This window comes from Octopus sinensis, unplaced genomic scaffold (assembly GCF_006345805.1).
Source record: "Octopus sinensis unplaced genomic scaffold, ASM634580v1 Contig19053, whole genome shotgun sequence".
NCBI lineage: Eukaryota > Metazoa > Mollusca > Cephalopoda > Octopoda > Octopodidae > Octopus > Octopus sinensis.
The window spans coordinates 42,501-62,097 of record NW_021836177.1 but is presented as its reverse complement, the minus strand read 5'-3'; the positions used below and the strand labels follow the sequence as shown (position 1 = coordinate 62,097).

Sequence of the window (19,597 nt, the reverse complement as noted above, 5' to 3'; positions counted from 1 at the left end):
AGTTTATGGATTATTCCGAGGTGGGCCCCAACCCTGAAACGGCTTCCATCAATGGTGTCATTTCTTATGATTCTCGATATCCAGTTTCACTGAATCCTTTGTGGAAGTAAAAATAGAAATTGAAAATGTACATGGGATATGTGTAAGGGACATGATAATCTATTAAGAGGTCTTAAACAGATTGTTTTCATCCTAATCTATATTTATCTCTCACTATAGTAAATTTAGGGGAGCAGAACAAGAGTGACATATAATTAGCAGATCAAAACTAGTAAAGAAGAATTATGATGTTGCTATATTAATAAGGGGTTCATAAAACAGGTGAGTTGGTTAGTGTCCACATCCTTAACATTCCTGTACATACACACACATATACATGAATGTTATGGAAGTGAGATACACACAAACACATATATATATATATATAGATATATTTACACACACACACACACACACATATATATATATATATATACAGGAGTGGCTGTGGTAAATAGCTTGCTTACAAACCACATGATTCCGGGTTTAGTTCCACTGCATGGCACCTTGAGCAAGTGTCTTGTACTATTATCTCGGGCTGACCAAAGCCTTGTGAGTGGATTTGGTAGACAAAAACTGAAAGAAGCCCATCGTATATGTGTGTGTGTGTGTGTTTGTGTGTCTGTGTTTGTCCTCCCAACATCGCTTAACAATCAATGCTGGTGTGTTTACATCCCTGTAAGCTAGCGATTTGGCAAAAAGGATCAACAGAATAAGTACTAGGCTTACAAAGAATAAGTCCTGGACTCGATTACATGTTGTGGTGAGAGTCACAAGAACCCATGCAAGAACAGACTTGACTGAACGACTATGAATAGTAGCAGTCTGAGTGAGAGACCAGAGAGAGTAGGTGTTAATTGCAGGAAGTCATAAGGTGTTGTTTTCATTGTTTGTTGGTTTGTGTATGGATTGTTGTTGTTACCCTGATCCGTAATATGTTTTATTGTTACTACAAGGTTATAGTGTAAACAGTATCGTGTCATAATAATTGGTGATACAATACATATATATATATATTGTTACGGAACGGAGCAGAATCGCCCGTCGTCGCTCGTCCCGAACGGCTCGCACACCAGTTCCGCCACGGAACCCAAAGAGGCGGAGAGAGGAGATACAGATACAACAACAACCCCAGCCTCAGCACAGAGATACAGAGGCACAACCCGAGATACAACCCAAAGAGGCAAGGCAACAACTGGCAACACTGGCTTATATTCAAACAACAGTTTATACAGCAATTACAATGTTACAACATCAAGATACATCAAAGCATGCACGTGACTACTCAATACATAATACATCATCATGTAACAATATATCAGTCCGGAGACGCAACAAGTCATATACAGTATTTCAAAGGTACACGTCCGAAGACACAGTTCTCTAAAGTCTCTTTTTCTAAACATCACAAATAACAAGTCCTTTACTCTTCTTCTTCACAATGTCCTTTATCGACCACATCGACAGAGTCCTTGACTGTTCAATACACAAATCACATACCTCAGTTCCTAATTGAATCTGCCAGTGTCCCATTCCTCTCAATACTGCTAATTCCTCTGAATACTGCTAATTCCCTTCTGTGCCGCCAAGCTTTCTCGCATCCAACTTGCCCCTAAGAATTCCAACGCTTGTTCCTTAAATCCAAGGTTCCATCCACTCGCTCTGACCTCCAGAGTCCGTCCGTGTTCCTCGACGACCGCTCAACGACTGCCCAGATCCGTCCTTCCTGACGACCAACTCCCCACTGCCTTCTTCGAGGACCGCTCACCGACTGCCAGAACCTCACTTCCTTGTCCTGACTTCCACTCCCTCATCTCCCTCTGTCTATATCGCTCCTACCCTTTCTAACTGCTCTCTGATTCCTTACTCTATCTATATCGCCTCAATCCCTTAGCCTCTCTATCTGTCCCTTACTGCTTATCCTTTCTATTTGCCCTCTGCTCTTACTCTATCGCTATCGCCTGCCAGACTCTTAGCCTCTCCATCCGTCCCTTACTGCTTATACTCTATCTCTATTTGCTCTCAGCCCTTAATCTGTCCCTTTTCTTTCACATTCTCCTGACCCTCTTCTCAGCCGCACGAGGTCACAGGTCATTCAAAACCCATTAGTCCTCCATTAGACAAAAGACTGTCACATTTTCACCAGACATGCTGGAATCATATCCACGATGTGGGTCACCAGAAACACTACACTAATTAAACCCGAAATGCACTTAGCCAACCGTAACAATATATTCAATAATATTATATACTGAATTTATATTAAGTGTTCCATTGTATAAAATAATATTAATACTATTAAAGTATTTATATATATAATATGAGCGATATATACATATATTTTTTAATAATATATTATTATTATTAATATAAGGAAATCAATATCGAATTTTTCACAAAGATATACCCATATGAAAGACTTTATGTATTAAAAATGTATATAAATAAATAAATAAATATTAAAAAATATAAATATGATGTATAAAATAAATTTGAAAGTTTAAAAGTTTTGAATTAAGTTTTAAGCATCTTACAATCGTTTCGCAAAAGGGTTGATTCTATAATGAAGTCCTATGTTGATAAGCACTTATGGACAACCCTTCTCCTCTTCAGAGATATAAAATATGAATATTGAATAATGTATCGAATGATATTTTTATATAAAAATTTGAATTAAAATTGTAAAATGGTGTTTCATATGGGTATATCTTAGTGAAAATTCGATATGATTTACTTATATTAATAATAATAATATATTATTAAAAAATACATATATTATATATATATAGGGTTTATCTCCTATGTAATGTAGTGATGATGTAGTGCATAAAATGATGGTGTAGGTGTAGTGTTGCAGGTTGAAGACTATTGTATGTTTATGGGTTCTGCCAAATGCAAGCTTTCTTTTCAGGTACATGATGCTGCTGTCCCCCATCCCAGGGTCTCGTGGACCCATACCTTCAACACCCTCAGAGTTAGTACTCTCAACGTCGGCACACTGAAAGGTAGGTCTGGTGATATTGTTAACATGCTTGAACAGAGACATGTAGATTTGTGCTGCATCCAAGAAGGTGGAGAGGAAGTTCTGCTAAGTTCTTCACAGGCAAAGAACATAAGTATAAGATTTTCTGAGTAGGGAACACTGATGGAGTCGGGGGCAGAAAAATGGGCTGATAAGGTAATCGAGATAGTCAGAGTCTGTGATGGAATACTTAAGTTTAGATTAGTGCTGCAACATGGATTAGCAACCATTATCTCGGTTTATGACCCTCAGCCAGGGCTACCTGATGAACAGAAAGACTGATTTTATGACACCCTCTTGCAGACTACCTCGTCAATGAATGACAGGGACCTTCTCTTTGTGGCTGGCGACTTCAATGGGCACGTTGGACAACACGCAGGGGACTTCCATGGTGTACATGGTGGCTATGGTTTTTGTTCCCACAATTCTGTGTCCCACCATGTAGCCCATGGAAGATACCTGGGTACTGCCCAACACGTCCATTGAAATCACCAACCACGAAGGTCATGGTCATTTATCTTTGAAGTGGCCAGCAGAAGAGTGTCATAGAAGTAGCCCTTCAGTTCATTTGACAGACCTTCTAGGGGCAGTTTTTTTTGGGGGGGGGGGTGCACATAAGACGAGATACTTGTTGCATGTGCTTACATTGACAGTGCTGTGTCTACATTGGCTGCAGCTATCAGCGTCTGAAAAGGTTGTTATTAGCATTTGCCTGCCAGCATGTCATTAGCAGTTGTCCTTGCATTTAATCCTGCATCATTCATGTAACGCTTGCTAACACCACTGGACATGGGTGTTGTGCTGGCATTAGCACAGAGGTGTTAGTATGGATACCTGTAAAGAGGAGTTAATCAGGTATTGTCACCACCAACAGTGGAGGGTGTTGCATCCCGGCATTCATGCAAAGCCATGTTAAACAAATACAGGTAAATAAGTTAGGTAGACAAATACAGTAAGGGTAGTTAATCCGTTGAGTTAGGCAGGGAGAGAGGAGAAAGGAAGTGATGCATCATGTACTGATGATAATGGATTAACGAAGCAATAGGGACTGATTGCAGCATGCTCTCATTTAGCTTTGTTGCTGGGGACAAGGACCTTTAACTTATCTCTGCTGCATAATCTGAATGTGCAATGTGTCTGACAAGAGTAACTCTCTTTCTGGGTATACATATATATATACATATATATATATATACATATATATATATATATATATACACACACACACAACACATATATACATATATATATATATACACACACACACACATATATACTATATATATACATACACACACACACACATATATACATATATTATATACATACACACACACACACATATATATATATATATTATAATATATATATATATAACACACACACACACATTTATACATACGTGCAGAGGGAAAAAGCAGCCAAGAAGCCAAATAAATTATTGGACACAAGATAAAATGCAGACACCAACAATTTACACATAAACACACACACAACATGAGAGACAGACACTAAAAGATGATCATCATCATTATTTACATTATTGACATTTGATGGATATTTGTCCTCATCTTGTTTGTTGTTAACACAATGTTTCGGCTGATATACCCTCCAGCCTTTGTCAGGTGTCTTGAGGAAATTTCGAACCTATGTTCTCATTCCAAAGGTATTTTTCAATGTTATTATTAATATTATTATTATTATTATTATTATTATTCAAGTCACTGCCTAGAACTGAACTCGGAATCTTGGGGTTAGTAGCCTGAACTATTAACCACTATGCCATATGCCCACGGGCATATGGCAGAGTGGTTGATGATGATATATATGATCTGATATATATGGGTTGAATTCATAATGATCTTGTTTTGTCTGACCATTAAAGATAGTACTATCAGCCGCGGTGGTCAGTTGGACTGTCATCTCCACTACTACTATCATCATTGTTATTACCAACATAATTATTCTTCACAGACCCAAGACCTGCTAATTAAAGGCTGCTGCAGTGCAGTTGATTAAATCTGCCCCCAGAATTTCACTGGTATTTTGATGATATAAATATTGAATACTAGAGAGAGCATATAATATGTATTTGTTAACTAACCTGGGCCAGCATCAACGATACCACACCATATTGTTGCCTGAAAGTTATACAAAGAGGAGAGGAAAAACAATTATTATTATTAGATTAACCAATGAAAACAAATGTAATTAGGTCATTATAACCTAATTACATCAATAATTACATACACACAAATACACATTATACATGTGTGTATATATATATATGAGTTAAGATAAAATCTGGGCTACGTATGTTTCAAAGCAGGTGGAACATCAGAACTGGTAAATATCCAAACGAGGTGTATACCACAGGCCACTCTTCAGACCAAGGGTGTCTTGATTAAATGAAGTTTACACTGTCAATAGGAGGCACATGTTCAAACACAGAAGATGCGGTAAGGGAAAAACCAACAACCTTGCACCCCAATAAACCCCTTTTGTTCCTGAAAGCTCACCTTCCTACGTCTCAATCCTTGGATCCTACATATACACACACACACACACACATATATATATATAAACATTATACAATTATATACATAATTATAAGACTTGTACTGTGTTTTTCTCGGAGAATTAATGGTGGCAATAGTGTCTTTTGATGTCTATTTTTCAGTACGTGGTGAGGAGCAAGCCAAGCCCTTGTTATAATTATGTATATAATTATAAATTGTTTATAAAAATTTACCTATGTGGTTATATTTCCGCGCTGACCACTTGGTAAAAATCATTTATGATTTTACCCTTTAATATAAAATATATATATATATATATATATATATGAGGTGGGGACCCAGAAGGAACCAGAATTTTGCAATATTATTTTCTTTGCTTAGTTTTACGTATTAACACTATTATCACCGTCAAAGTAGTCCACATTTGAAGCAATGCGTCGACCCAGACATGTTTCCCACTATTTGTAGCAGTGCTGGAACTGCCCTGAATGAGGTTGGACCTCAAGTGACAAGTGACCATTCGAAAAGCATGAAAACCACTCGTGATTTTGTGTTTTGCTCGTGGCATCATGGCAGTGTCCTCGTAAACTGTTTGAAGCATGACAACTGTTTCGGCTGCAGTTTTCTCCAGCACAAAACAGAATTTCATGGAAGCAAGCTGATCCTTCATTTCAGCCATTGCAAAACTCGAACAGGGGAGAAGCCCTACAAAACAAAGATGCACCACATGGTAACAGCACCATCCTCAAAGATGCCGCTTGGCAGGCTGATGCCTGAGTATCGCATCAAGTGGCTTCTAGCAGCAGAAGCCTGAACTTCAATGGCCTTGCCCTACAGAAACGTTTCCGGCCACTTTTGGGTACCCCCTTGTATATTCAATATACTCTCTACATTATAGATCAACGATATATATACACACCTGAGTAAACACGGCAATCTATATATGGTATGATGAACAACTGTTATATAGCCATGAAATTTAGGATGGGGAGAAGCGTTAATGTGGATTATAAGGACCCCAGTACATGACTGGTATTGTATTTTATTAGCCTAGCAAAGATGGAAGGACAAGGTGACCTCAGCAGGATTTGAACTCTGAACATAAAGTGTGGTAAATAAACACCACAAGGTATTTTGCCCAACAGCAATCAGACACAAAAACAGGAGGAAGAAAAGAGGGAGGACAATTTATAAATGAACCCCTGGATATTACTGGTACAGATTTTCACTCCAGGTTGTTAATAAATACTCTGGCAGGATTTGAACTTGGAACATAAAGAGATCAAACTAAACACTGTAAGGGAATGATGTATTTAGCCCAGGGTCAGAGGAAAGAGGAAAATTACAAGAGAGAGGGGTGAGGGTGTGTTTATAATGATGAAAGAAAAGAGAAAAGGAAAGATTTGAACTTGTAACGTTGAGGTAACGAAGGATGAGATGAAGTAAAGAATCTAGTCAGGTAACAACAGCAACAATAATAATTATGATGATTAATTAATGAAGTAGGTTACAGTGTCATTAGAGTGTGAGAGAGAGAGAGTTGAAGCACGACGTCCCATGGTGGGATTATGACATGAATGACTCAAAACAAGAAAACAAACGTTATTGAAAACATTAAAGAAACAGATTTGGATAATCCAAATCCATTGGGGACTTACCCTTGAACTGCCACATGGAGAGGAGTGTCACCATCATTGTCCGCTTTATTGGCATCGATGCCATTTTGTTGTAGGAGGAGTTTAGCTGTGTCTGTGTGTCCTTGATTAGAGGCAAGATGTAGAGGTGTCCAACCATATTTGGTCACCACCCTCACATCAGTGCCATTTTGTTGTAGGAGAAGTTTAGCTGTGTCTGTGTGTCCTTGATTAGAGGCAAGATGGAGAGGTGTCCAACCATCGTTGTCCACCACCCTCACATCAGTGCCATTTTGTTGTAGGAGAAGTTTAACTGTGTCTGTGTGTCCATTATACGAGGCACGATGTAGAGGTGTCCAACCAGCGTTGTCACCACCCTCACATCAGTGCCATTGTTTGTAGGAGAAGTTTAACTGTGTCTGTGTGTCCATTATACGAGGCACGATGTAGAGGTGTCCAACCAGCGTTGTCCACCACCCTCACATCAGTGCCATTTTGTTGTAGGAGAAGTTTAACTGTGTCTGTGTGTCCATTATACGAGGCACGATGTAGAGGTGTCCAACCAGCGTTGTCCACCACCCTCACATCAGTGCCATTTTGTTGTAGGAGAAGTTTAACTGTGTCTGTGTGTCCATTATACGAGGCACGATGTAGAGGTGTCCAACCATCGTTGTCCACCACCCTCACATCAGTGCCATTTTGTTGTAGGAGAAGTTTAACTGTGTCTGTGTGTCCATTATACGAGGCACGATGTAGAGGTGTCCAACCAGCGTTGTCCACCACCCTCACATCAGTGCCATTTTGTTGTAGGAGAAGTTTAACTGTGTCTGTGTGTCCATTATACGAGGCACGATGTAGAGGTGTCCAACCAGCGTTGTCCACCACCCTCACATCAGTGCCATTTGTGTGTAGGAGAAGTTTAACTGTGTCTGTGTCCATTATACGAGGCACGATGTAGAGGTGTCCAACCAGCGTTGTCCACCACCCTCACATCAGTGCCATCTTGTTGTAGGAGAAGTTTAGCTGTGTCTGTGTGTCCATTATACGAGGCATGATGTAGAGGTGTCCAACCAGCGTTGTCCACCACCCTCACATCAGTGCCATTTTGTTGTAGGAGAAGTTTAACTGTGTCTGTGTGTCCATTATACGAGGCACGATGTAGAGGTGTCCAACCAGCGTTGTCCACCACCCTCACATCAGTGCCATTTTGTTGTAGGAGAAGTTTAGCTGTGTCTGTGTGTCCATTATACGAGGCATGATGTAGAGGTGTCCAACCAGCGTTGGTCACCACCCTCACATCAGTGCCATCTTGTTGTAGGAGAAGTTTAGCTGTGTCTGTGTGTCCATTATACGAGGCACGATGTAGAAGTGTCCAACCAGCGTTGTCCACCACCCTCACATCAGTGCCATTTTGTTGTAGGAGAAGTTTAACTGTGTCTGTGTGTCCATTATACGAGGCACGATGTAGAGGTGTCCAACCAGCGTTGTCCACCACCCTCACATCAGTGCCATCTTGTTGTAGGAGAAGCTTAGCTGTGTCTGTGTGTCCATTATACGAGGCACGATGTAGAGGTGTCCAACCAGCGTTGTCCACCACCCTCACATCAGTGCCATCTTGTTGTAGGAGAAGTTTAGCTGTGTCTGTGTGTCCATTATACGAGGCACGATGTAGAGGTGTCCAACCAGCGTTGTCCACCACCCTCACATCAGTGTTATTTTGTTGTAGGAGAAGTTTAGCTGTGTCTGTGTGTCCATTATACGAGGCACGATGTAGAGGTGTCCAACCATCGTTGTCCACCACCCTCACATCAGTGCCATCTTGTTGTAGGAGAAGTTTAGCTGTGTCTGTGTGTCCTTGATTAGAGGCAAGATGTAGAGGTGTCCAACCATTATTGTTTCGCTGATTGACCTAAAAAAGATAAACAATAAAGACATTAAAGATGGCGTCAAGTGGATGGGGGGGGGGGCATTGCAAAAATGAAAAATTTCAAAAAAAGAGAAAGAATTAGATTAATAAACAGGTGGAATGAATTTGGAGAGGAGTAAATAAATGAGGTTCATATACCTGTACCCACAGACACACACACACACACACACATATATATATATATACACTCTCACATATATATATATATATATATATATATATATATATACACTCTCACACAAGGAAATGAGCAACTTTCAAAAGAGTCCCCCCACCACCACCACCACCATTTTCACCTAAATTTGCTTATTCAAAGAATTTTTTTGCCAAAACCCCAATTTTTTTGCAGATTCGTATTTCCCTTAACCGAAAAGCGGGATTTGTGTCGGGGAAAAAAATTTAAAGAAAGGGTGGTTTTTTTGTGGGGTAGAAAAGGAAGTCTTGCAGCAAGTTTTATTTTAAATAATATGGATCATCAGTTATGAAGAAACGAAATTTGGGGCACTAAACTGTATGTATACATCATATACATATAACACACACATACATATATATACATATCTATATACACAAATATAAATGTATTCGCTAACCTGTAAAATGTTATTTCCTTTGCTACTTAACAGGACTTTGACTACATCTTCATAGTTCTTCCTCACAGCCAGATGTAGAGGTGTGTTGCCCAGTGAGGTCTGCTTATTAACATTTGCTCCCCTGGAAACTAAGGAGGCCACTGCATCAATTTTATATCTAAAAGGAAGGAAAATACATAAAACATCACAGACATTCACTTAACAATTACATTAAATATACACTCGTGTTCAATTAAATGCATAAAAACCTATATATATATATTACAGCCGCGTGTGTATATATATATATATGTCTGTGTGCGTGCATGCCTGTATAGACATAACTACACAAGTGTGCTCCCCCGACGAATTTGTTTCCCTGTAACTTCTAGAAAAATCGATATTTTTTAATGAAATTTCTTTCAAAAATATGCTTCAGAAGGCGAAGATTCCAATTATATTGGAATTTATTGTGAGAAAAAATTTTTAGTGGGTGCAGAGAGAAATTTGGGAAAGTTTGCCCGAGTCGGCTTTCTTTCCCAAAAAATAAATATTTTCTAATGAAATTTTCAATAAAACCGTTTCAGATGGTGAAGATTCCACTTATATCGGAATTTAATATGAAGAAAAGTTAAAAACTTGGTGGATTCGCAGAGATATACACTGATACACATCAGAAACTGAAAAGATGAACTTTGGAAAAATAACCGTGATGTGTGTCAGTATATATGTGTGTGTATCCACCAAATATTTAACGTTTTTTCATGTTAAATTCCGATATAATCCTAATCTAATCCATTTGAAAGGGATTTGTAGAAATTTTCACACAAACAAAATATCCATTTTTCTGAAAGTTTCTATAAGGATTTAAGTCAACTTCTCAACGTTTGAAAATTTGTTTTCACAACAAATTCCAATATAATTGGAATCTTCATCATCTGAAGCATTTTTGTCATAGAAATTTCATCAAAAGATATCCATCTGTCTAAAAGTTATAAGGAAACAAATTCGTCGTGGGGGCCCAGTTGTGTAAGTATGCCTATATATATATATATACATACATATATACACCCACATACATACATATATGTATGTATATATCGCTAGTTGAAATGTCAAAGTCAATAATATTATATAGGTGTATATGTGTATGTATATATATATTTATATATATATATATGCATATATGTGTATGTATGTATATGTGTATATATATATGTATGTATATAGAGAGAAAGACAGACAGAGTAATATGAGCCACTGAAATACGTATAATCGTTAATACACAGTAAACCAATGTGTACGTGTGTGTGTATACACATATTAATAGGTGAGGGTATAAAGTATAAATATTTTTATCCCAGCGAGTGTACAATACAAAACAAGGATTAAGTACCGTTGTTAGTATCTACATATTTGGTATACATTGAAAAATGTATTGTAATCCTTTTGCGAAAGATGGAATGTCTGAAAATTATAGAGAAACTAATTGATAGCAGATTTCTCATCAATCTAAAAAAACAACAACAACAACAGCACGTCGTAATTGGCGGGAAAACTACGTCTGCAAATGTAATGTTGCAACAGACTATGCAAGAGAAAGTTTGTTGTTAAGGGCAACGAGACGTATTTTTACCGCCAAAAGAAACAGTGACCAACAAGGAAGTATGGCGGTCATATAACACACATAAATGAATATATAAACACACCCTTATTTATCATATATTGTGTGTGTGTATATATATATATAATATATATATATATTATATATATATATATATATATATATATATATATATATATATATATATATTATTAAATTAGAGACAAATCCACTATTATGCAAATCAAACAAAGAAAGACTTAAGCCAATACATAAAATAATTTATAAAAATTAAAATTTAACAATATATAATAATAATAATAATTATATTATTATTATTATTATTATTGTTAAATTTTAATTTATATAAATTATTTTATGTATTGGCTTAAGTCTTTCTTTGTTTGATTTGCCTAATAGTGGTTTTGTCTCTAATTTAATATAATATAATATTTACTATAAAATTGGATTCAATCCTAAGTCTGATTTTTCCCTGTAAATTTGGATTATTCCCTAATATTTATTTTTATTTATTATTATTATTTTAAAATATATATATATATATATAATATATATATATATATAGATATATATATATAATATATATAGATATATATATATATATATATATATATTTATATAGATATATATAGATATAGAGTGGAGGCGCAATGGCCCAGTGGTTAGGGCAGTGGACTCGTGGTCATAGGATCGCCGACGAATGGGGAAGTGGTGAGATTTGAATTTCCGAGTCGTCTCCCCACCTCCCGTTCGCCATATTTTTTTTTTCCATAGGCGCAGGAGTGGCTGTTTGATAAGCAGCTTGCTTACCAGCCACATGGTTCCAGGTTCAGTCCCACTGCGTGGCACCTTGGTCAAGTGTCTTCTACTATAACCTCAGGCCGACCAAAGCCTTATGAGTGGATTTGGTAGACGGAAACTGAAAGAAGCTCGTCGTATATATGTATATATATATATGTGTGCGTGTGTGTTTGTGTGTCTGTGTCCCCCTAGCATTGCTTGACAACCGATGCTGGTGTGTTTATGTCCCTGTCACTTAGTGGTTCAGCAAAAGAGACTGATAGAATATGTACTGGGCTTACAAAGAATAAGTCCCGGGGTCGAGTTGCTCGATTAAAGGCGGTGCTCCAGCATGGCCACAGTCAAATGACTGAAACAAGTAAAAGAGTAAGAGTATTCGTTTACTACATGTTGTTTCACACCTATTGCACTATGTTTTTCCTTTTTTCTTTGCTTGGGCCAAACACAAGATTTTAACCTAGTGTTTCCCTCCTCTGTCTTCTCCATCTGAAGGAGCCATGTCCCTCTTCTAATGCAAGACACCTTTCTCTCCAGCAATATTAGCTCCCCCATCCCACCACCTCAACCAGTCGAGAGGTCTTTGTCTTGCAATTAATTGGTGACCTCACTGGTTCTGATGGCATGTAAAAGGCATCCAGTACACTCTGCAAAGTGGTTGGTGTTAGGAAGGTCGTCCAGCCATAGAAACCAAACCTAAGCAGACAGTAGTGTTTGGTGTGGTCTTCTGACTTGTCTGTTCCTATCAAAGGAAAAGGAACATTCGATGACGATGATGGTGTGTGTGTGTGTTTGTGTGTTTGGGCAAAATTCTGAAACAATTTGTGACTGCAGAAGCTATAGAAACTAACAAGAACTTCAAAACATGTTTTATTGTCCAGAGATGACCTTATGAAGCACAATTCAAAATATAATAGATCTCAAAATGTGTTGAGTTGCTGATGGAGGTGAGAAATAATTTCTGTAAGAAATTTACAGATTATTTACTGCAAAAACAAGCTTGAGAATCTTTCTTGTTGCTTTAGATCTCAAATAACATTTTCTTTGGAGAAAAATTGATCGATCTCTCCATAATCAATATGAAGAGAAGACACTGAATCACACTGGGTCAATTTTAAGAACTGTTGGATCTCAAAGAATATCTCGAAAACAAAAATAATCTGTTTTGACAACAAATAACGAAAAAGATTTTGGTGATTCAATGAAGAGGATTCATGGAGAAAATGAGTAAAAGATGTTATTTGGTTACTACTATCATGCTGTTATCGTGTCACACTGCCACTATTATGGTATCTTTGGATATTCAAATAGTCTGGAATTGCAAAAAATTTCAAAACAAAAGCAGATCTGAAGATTTTAGTTAATTCAAGCCTTACCTTTTCACAGCATAATGTAATGCTGTCAGACCTGCTTTGTCACTCATGTCCATATTGGCTCCAGATTCTATCAAGAAGGCTATTAGACTTGTGCTGCCCTGTTCACAAGCTGCCATTAAGAAAGTTTTACTGTGTGAGTTTATTTGGTTGACCTGAAGAGAAGAAAGAGAAGATATATAAAATATATCAAAGGAGAGAGATTTTAGTTTAGTATTCCCTGGTAAAGCTCATGAAATTCTACACTGTGTTATCACTGATGTCTGGCATAGTAGCACTTTTATTTAATGCTATAATGATGAAGGAGATTTAAGAAATGGTGAGAGAAGAACAGGATGTTTGAAATGAAGCATGGATCTTCAGATGTCATATGTCTGGTGAAACAGCAATGTGGGATCTACTTGGAAAAGAATGAAAGCAAATCTACAAGAAAGGTGTAGAGCACAGGTAAATCAAGGTGGAAAAGGCTTAGAAAGACTGTTTAGTTCATGCTTAAGCTCAAGGAAAAGATTGAAAATCTATTTATGTTAGTCACTGAATCTATTACAAAGTAATTACTTGTAATTAAACATCTGTGACATCTTTGGAACGACACCAATCACAACTGAATATGAGCAACTATGCAAAGGTAGACACAAATGAAAAGAAACAATGGAGAAAATAAGAAATATTATGAAAGTAGTGATCAGAATTTTGAGCCTAAATGCGGCAGCAGTATCAGGGCTTACATTAGTTTGTAGCCATACAATATTTAAGAAGGTGTGAGTGGTTCATACACAACTGTATTACAGCTGTACAAACAACACTATCGACTTCTCCTTGAGGAAAACACCTACCCTCACTAACTGGCAGACATTCACCCACCATTGAAATACATGTATGATGGTCATCAAGAAAATAAAGGATGTTTTTTCTGCATTTCACCATTTGTCAGCTGCCTTCCCTTCCAAATCAAAGCCTCATTTTCTGGTCTCTTACCAAGAGTATCTCTATAGATTTTACAGAATCATTCCACCCACCACTCCCTAACCATGATGGTTCTCTGATCCAAACTCAACTACACATTGAGTTTCATATATTTGTACCACCATAGCCTCCTTGGCTCCCTGGTCCTTATAAAATTCTTCGCAATCCCTACCCAAGGGTAGCATTACTCTCTTAGAGAAGCCCTGTTTTATAATTCTTGCTGATAGTGTCCTATCTGCTGACTACCAGCCAGTCATTCTAACTTCCAATATTTCAATTATGAAGTAAAAAGTCATAAACAACCATCATCTTTGTCCCTTTGGGTATCTTTCTCTATTCAATGAGCCCCAGAACAGTTCCATAAAGCTGTTTCAAGCAGGGGTCTGATTCCTATGTTTTGGTTATGTTTGACAACTTCTGCAAAAGAAATAGTGTAGCCTTTGACATCGGTAAAACCTTCAACTGTGTATGGCAAGAGAATTTCTTGACAAAGTCACCATTTATCTATAGAATCCATCTGTCCCTCATCTCTTGGACTGAATATTTCCTGCCAGAATACTCCATTGCAGTGTGTGAGGATGGGTTTCTCTCTCACTCACATTCCATCAATTCTGGCATACCTCATTGTCTGGTTGAATATTTATAAAAAGTGACAATGATGAGGATTAGAGGAAAGAGGTAAAGAAAGAAATGAAATATTATGGACAAATATATCTGGTTATTTAGGAACATTTAATATTGTGTATAAAATAATAAACAAACATTTAACATTGAGGAAGCAATATAAAGTAAACTTACAGTTTCAGGATTTTCTTTGATAAGTTGTTCGACATCTTTAAAGTCCCCATCCACAATGTTGCTTATAATCTTATTTACATCCATGTCTTTTGAATAAAAAGGAAAGTAAGATGGTTTTTAAAAACTTATAAAATGAAGTAAAGAGCAATTTAAAGAAGACGGAATAGCTCATTTGTGAAATTAACATGCAAATGGCTGAGTACACCACAGACGCGTGTACCCCTAATGTAGTTCTGAGGGAGATTCAGCATGACACAGAGTGTGACAAGGCTGACCCTTTGAAATACAGGCACAACTCATTTTCGCTGAGTAGACTGGAGCAACGTGAAATAAAGGTTCTTGCTCAAGGAATCCTCCTACTCATTCCCCGTCCTCACCAACCCACCAACTCTGTGCGCATGAGTGGCTGGGGAAGCAAGCATATTAATGTGTTAATGCGTATCCGCAGGTTTGTATGTAATTGGACGCATCTATCAATGGTGCTACCACAAACCCCAGTGGTGCTTGATTATTGCACTCAGAATCTCTTACTGGTCACCTGATATGTTATCTACTTACCCGCCTGTCTCCCCTCTCTTAACCCTTTTGATACTAACCCGGCTGAAACCGGCTCTGGCTCTGTGGTAAAATGTCTTGATTTCATAAGTTTTGAATTAAAATCTTCCACCAAACCTTAGTCACAATTTATGTTCCTAACACTAGCTTAATGATGACTAAGTTATTTTACTAAATTCTTTGTTATATTTTAAATAATTGAAAGAAACACAGACCATCTCAACAGAAATATGGTAACAAAAGGGTTAAAGTATATAATAGAGAAACAATTCTTAACCCTTTTGATACCAGCCTGGCTGAAACTGCTTCTGGCTCTGTAGTACAAATGTCCTCTTTTCTTAAGTTTTGAATAAAAATCTTCCATGAAACCTTAGTCACAATTTATGTTCCTAATACTAGCTTAATGATGACTAAGTTATTTTACTAAATTCTGTAATTTATTTAAAATAATTGAAAGAAACACAGATCATCTCAAAATAAATACAGTAACGAAAGGGTTAAGGGGGCATGTAAGCACAGCCTATATCCCCAAACTCTGGTCAATTCTTAGCCCCCATTCTCATCAACACCAGTCCACAATTGTGTTTCTGGGGGTTGTGTTCCCACTCTACCTTCTCCTGATCTCCCTTCTCTTCAAGCCGTGTACCTCTCAAGTATTTCGTTTTGGTTACTGCATGTATTTCTTTATGCATGCTGCCCTTATGAGGTGCATCTACCAATTGCAGCTATTGTTTGACACAATGATGTGTTACCAAATACTGAAACAGGGGTAACATGAAATGAAGGAGTGCCAGGTTGAAGCCCCTGCTTGCTTCTCTCGTCAACGATGTGCTTTTTATATTATTACAGCCCTCCACTGATTGTACAGGATCCGGTTTGAATTCAAAATGGAAGGAATTTAAACTGATTAGCCTCAAGTGTCAAAATTTGGATGGAACAGTGTCATGCATGGAGCACATCCTATCATACACACACATTGATATATATATATATATATATATCTTCTCTATATATAAAACTGAATTGCGTTTTTACCGCTTGGTTCGCTTCCAATGCCACTACATCCCGTCCGATTCGCTCCAAAATTTACAGGGACATGTAGAATGAGGTGACGATGCGCGTGGGCTACCTTAGAAATCCCTATCTTAAAAGCTGTGGTTTCTAGGGGCCATCTTCCTACCTCACCCTATTTCCTCCAGTACTCTGTCACTCCTCTTCATTTATAACTTTCAGAATGCCACTACGGTTATTTAAAGTATCTGTCACACTCGCTATTTCCTTTCTTTTTCACTGACTCTGTTTCCTACCTTCCTATCACTTCGGCGACGTTCTTTTAAGTATATGTCTGTCACCAACAATCAACACACGAGCATTGAAACAAATATTATGAATCAGATATTCTTGCGTTCATTTATATGTGTGTGTGTGTGTGTTCTATATATATATGTATATATAATGTATGTGGTGTGTGTGTTCTATATATAAATATGTATATAAATGTATGTGTGTGTGTGTGTTCTATATATAAATATGTATATATAAATGTATATATACAAAGTGTATATATCTGTATTTATGTATATTAAACTTTTTCATACTTTTTCATAGTTATATATATTTTAAACAAATTATAATATAATTTCATAATTTTTATTTTCAATTTAATAATTTAAAGTTTCAATTTTATATTTTACTAGCAGTATCGCCCGGCGTTGCTCGGGTTTGTAAGGGAAATAACTATATAAGCATTTTTAGTGAGTTATAGCAAAAAAAATAGCAAAAAATGCATTAAAGATGGAATAAAAAATGATAGTAATTTCTTTTTTAAATCGTTGACTCATCGTAGACATTTTTACAGAGTTATTTCCCTTATATAATAGCGAAAAATGCATTAAAATGGAATAAAAAAATGATGGTAATTTTTTTTTAATCGTTGACTCATCGTAGACATTTTTAGGGAGTTACTTCCCTTATATAATAGCGAAAAAATGCATTAAATAAAATGGATAAAAATGATGGTAAATTTTTTTTTAAATCGTATAGACTCATCGTAGACGCGCGCTAATACCCAGACGGGCTCGATATGAATCACGACTATAAGATACCCGGTTTTGGTTACACTGCACCGCAAAATGTGGGAGTAGTTAGGAATCTAAATCGTAGGAGACAGACACACAACCTTACTTTTATATATAAAGATTTGTGCAACAACTAAAACATTCGGTTGTGCAAATTGTTTGCACAGGAAACTGCCCTGTGTGGCGGTTTTTTGCCGTTTTTGTGAATCTGTTTCAGCTTTTTTAGCGATTTCTGTTTGGCGACTTCAAGCCATGAAGTCGTTGTTCTAAAAGAACGCTGGTCTCCTTCACAACGCATTACGACGTTGATTTCCTTACACTCCCTTCCCCACAGCTTCACGAGGGAGGAAGAAGGGGGAGAAGCAACACAGGTGCAGGCGTGACCATGGACGCCAACTCCGCCGCCATCGACACACAGAAAAAATATGCATTAAAATGGAATAAAAAATGATGTTAAATTATTTTAAAATCGTACATCATCGTAGACGCGCGCTAATACCCAGACGGGCTCGATATGAATCACGACTATAAGATACCCGAATTTGGTTAAACTGCACCGCAAAATTGGGAGTAGTTAGGAATCTAAATCGAAGGGGACAGACACTCACACAACTACAGTTTTATATATATAGATATATTTTCTATGTTATATTTTCTTTTTTTATGTTTTGTTTTTGGTTTTTCACTGTTTGATTTGCCTATTAGTGGTTTTATCTCTATTTAATTTATACAGATATATATCTCATTTGTATACATTTGTATATATAATGCGTGCACACACACACACACACACACACACACATATATATATACACATATATATATGTGTGCATTACGTAGTCGGTCGATTCACCTGAAAATATGCACACCTATGTTAAAGGTGCTGACAAGTTTGCATCACAACTATTTTGTTCCTCAAATGAAAGGCGTCACCTCTAGGACAAAAATTCCTCATCTTATAAAATGTGGCCCCAGTACACCCGAATGAAATCGGGTTATATAACCAAATGTGAAAAGGGGTCTAAATGGGGCTGGAAGGGGATTAAAATTTCAAAGAGCGGGTGTTTAGGAATTCTCTGTTGCATCAAGCTAAAAAATTTGCGCCAGCCTTTTAATCGTCAATGTGTTGCCGTCCATGATAAAGAAGTTTTGAATGCTTGCCATGGTGAGTCTACTGTTGTGAGAAAGAATCACTTCAAAAATTGGTGTTTACGAATTTCTTTTACATCAAGTTCAAAATTTTACGCCAGCCGTTAAACTGTCACTACGTTGCTGTCCGTCGTTAACAAATGCCAGCCATGGTGACTCTACTATCCTCAGATTCTATCCCTTCAAACTTTGGTTTCCAATATTTATTATTTTATTCAGCTTGCAAGTTCGTCTGTCCCTTTTGAATGTTAGCGTTTGCTGTCTGCCTTGAAGCAGACCTTTCCATTGCCACTGCCTCATATTTCTGATTGATCTTTCTAAATATTTTATTTCTCAACTTACTCAAGATCTTCTGTTGTTTATAAATGGGAGAGAGATAGATAAAGATAGAGAGTAAGAGAAAGCGAGGGAGAGTCAGAGAGAAAAGAAAAGTAAGAGAGTGGGAAAGTGAGAGAGAAAGGAGAGAGAAACAAATACGGAGAGAAACAAATACGGGTGGGCAGTGTGACCGGGTCTCGGAAGCCAGGAGGCTGCACCAGGCTC

At 37.3% G+C, this 19,597-nt stretch overlaps 1 protein-coding gene across 1 annotated transcript in view; it reads right to left on the bottom strand.

The window, feature by feature from the left end:
- Window positions 1-29: 29 nt before the first annotated feature.
- LOC115231990 (ankyrin-1-like) overlaps window positions 30-19,597 on the bottom strand; it is a 27,054-nt gene continuing 7,486 nt past the window's right edge. Inside the window, exons 2-9 of the mRNA XM_036500194.1 lie at window positions 15,273-15,358; window positions 13,512-13,663; window positions 9,735-9,891; window positions 8,170-9,123; window positions 7,629-8,138; window positions 7,239-7,597; window positions 5,166-5,202; window positions 30-96 (exon numbers count right to left, since the gene is read on the bottom strand). Coding sequence (XP_036356087.1) covers window positions 58-96; window positions 5,166-5,202; window positions 7,239-7,597; window positions 7,629-8,138; window positions 8,170-9,123; window positions 9,735-9,891; window positions 13,512-13,663; window positions 15,273-15,356 — 2,292 coding nt within the window. The 5' untranslated portion in view covers window positions 15,357-15,358 and the 3' untranslated portion in view covers window positions 30-57. The remainder of the gene's footprint in view (window positions 97-5,165; window positions 5,203-7,238; window positions 7,598-7,628; window positions 8,139-8,169; window positions 9,124-9,734; window positions 9,892-13,511; window positions 13,664-15,272; window positions 15,359-19,597) is intronic.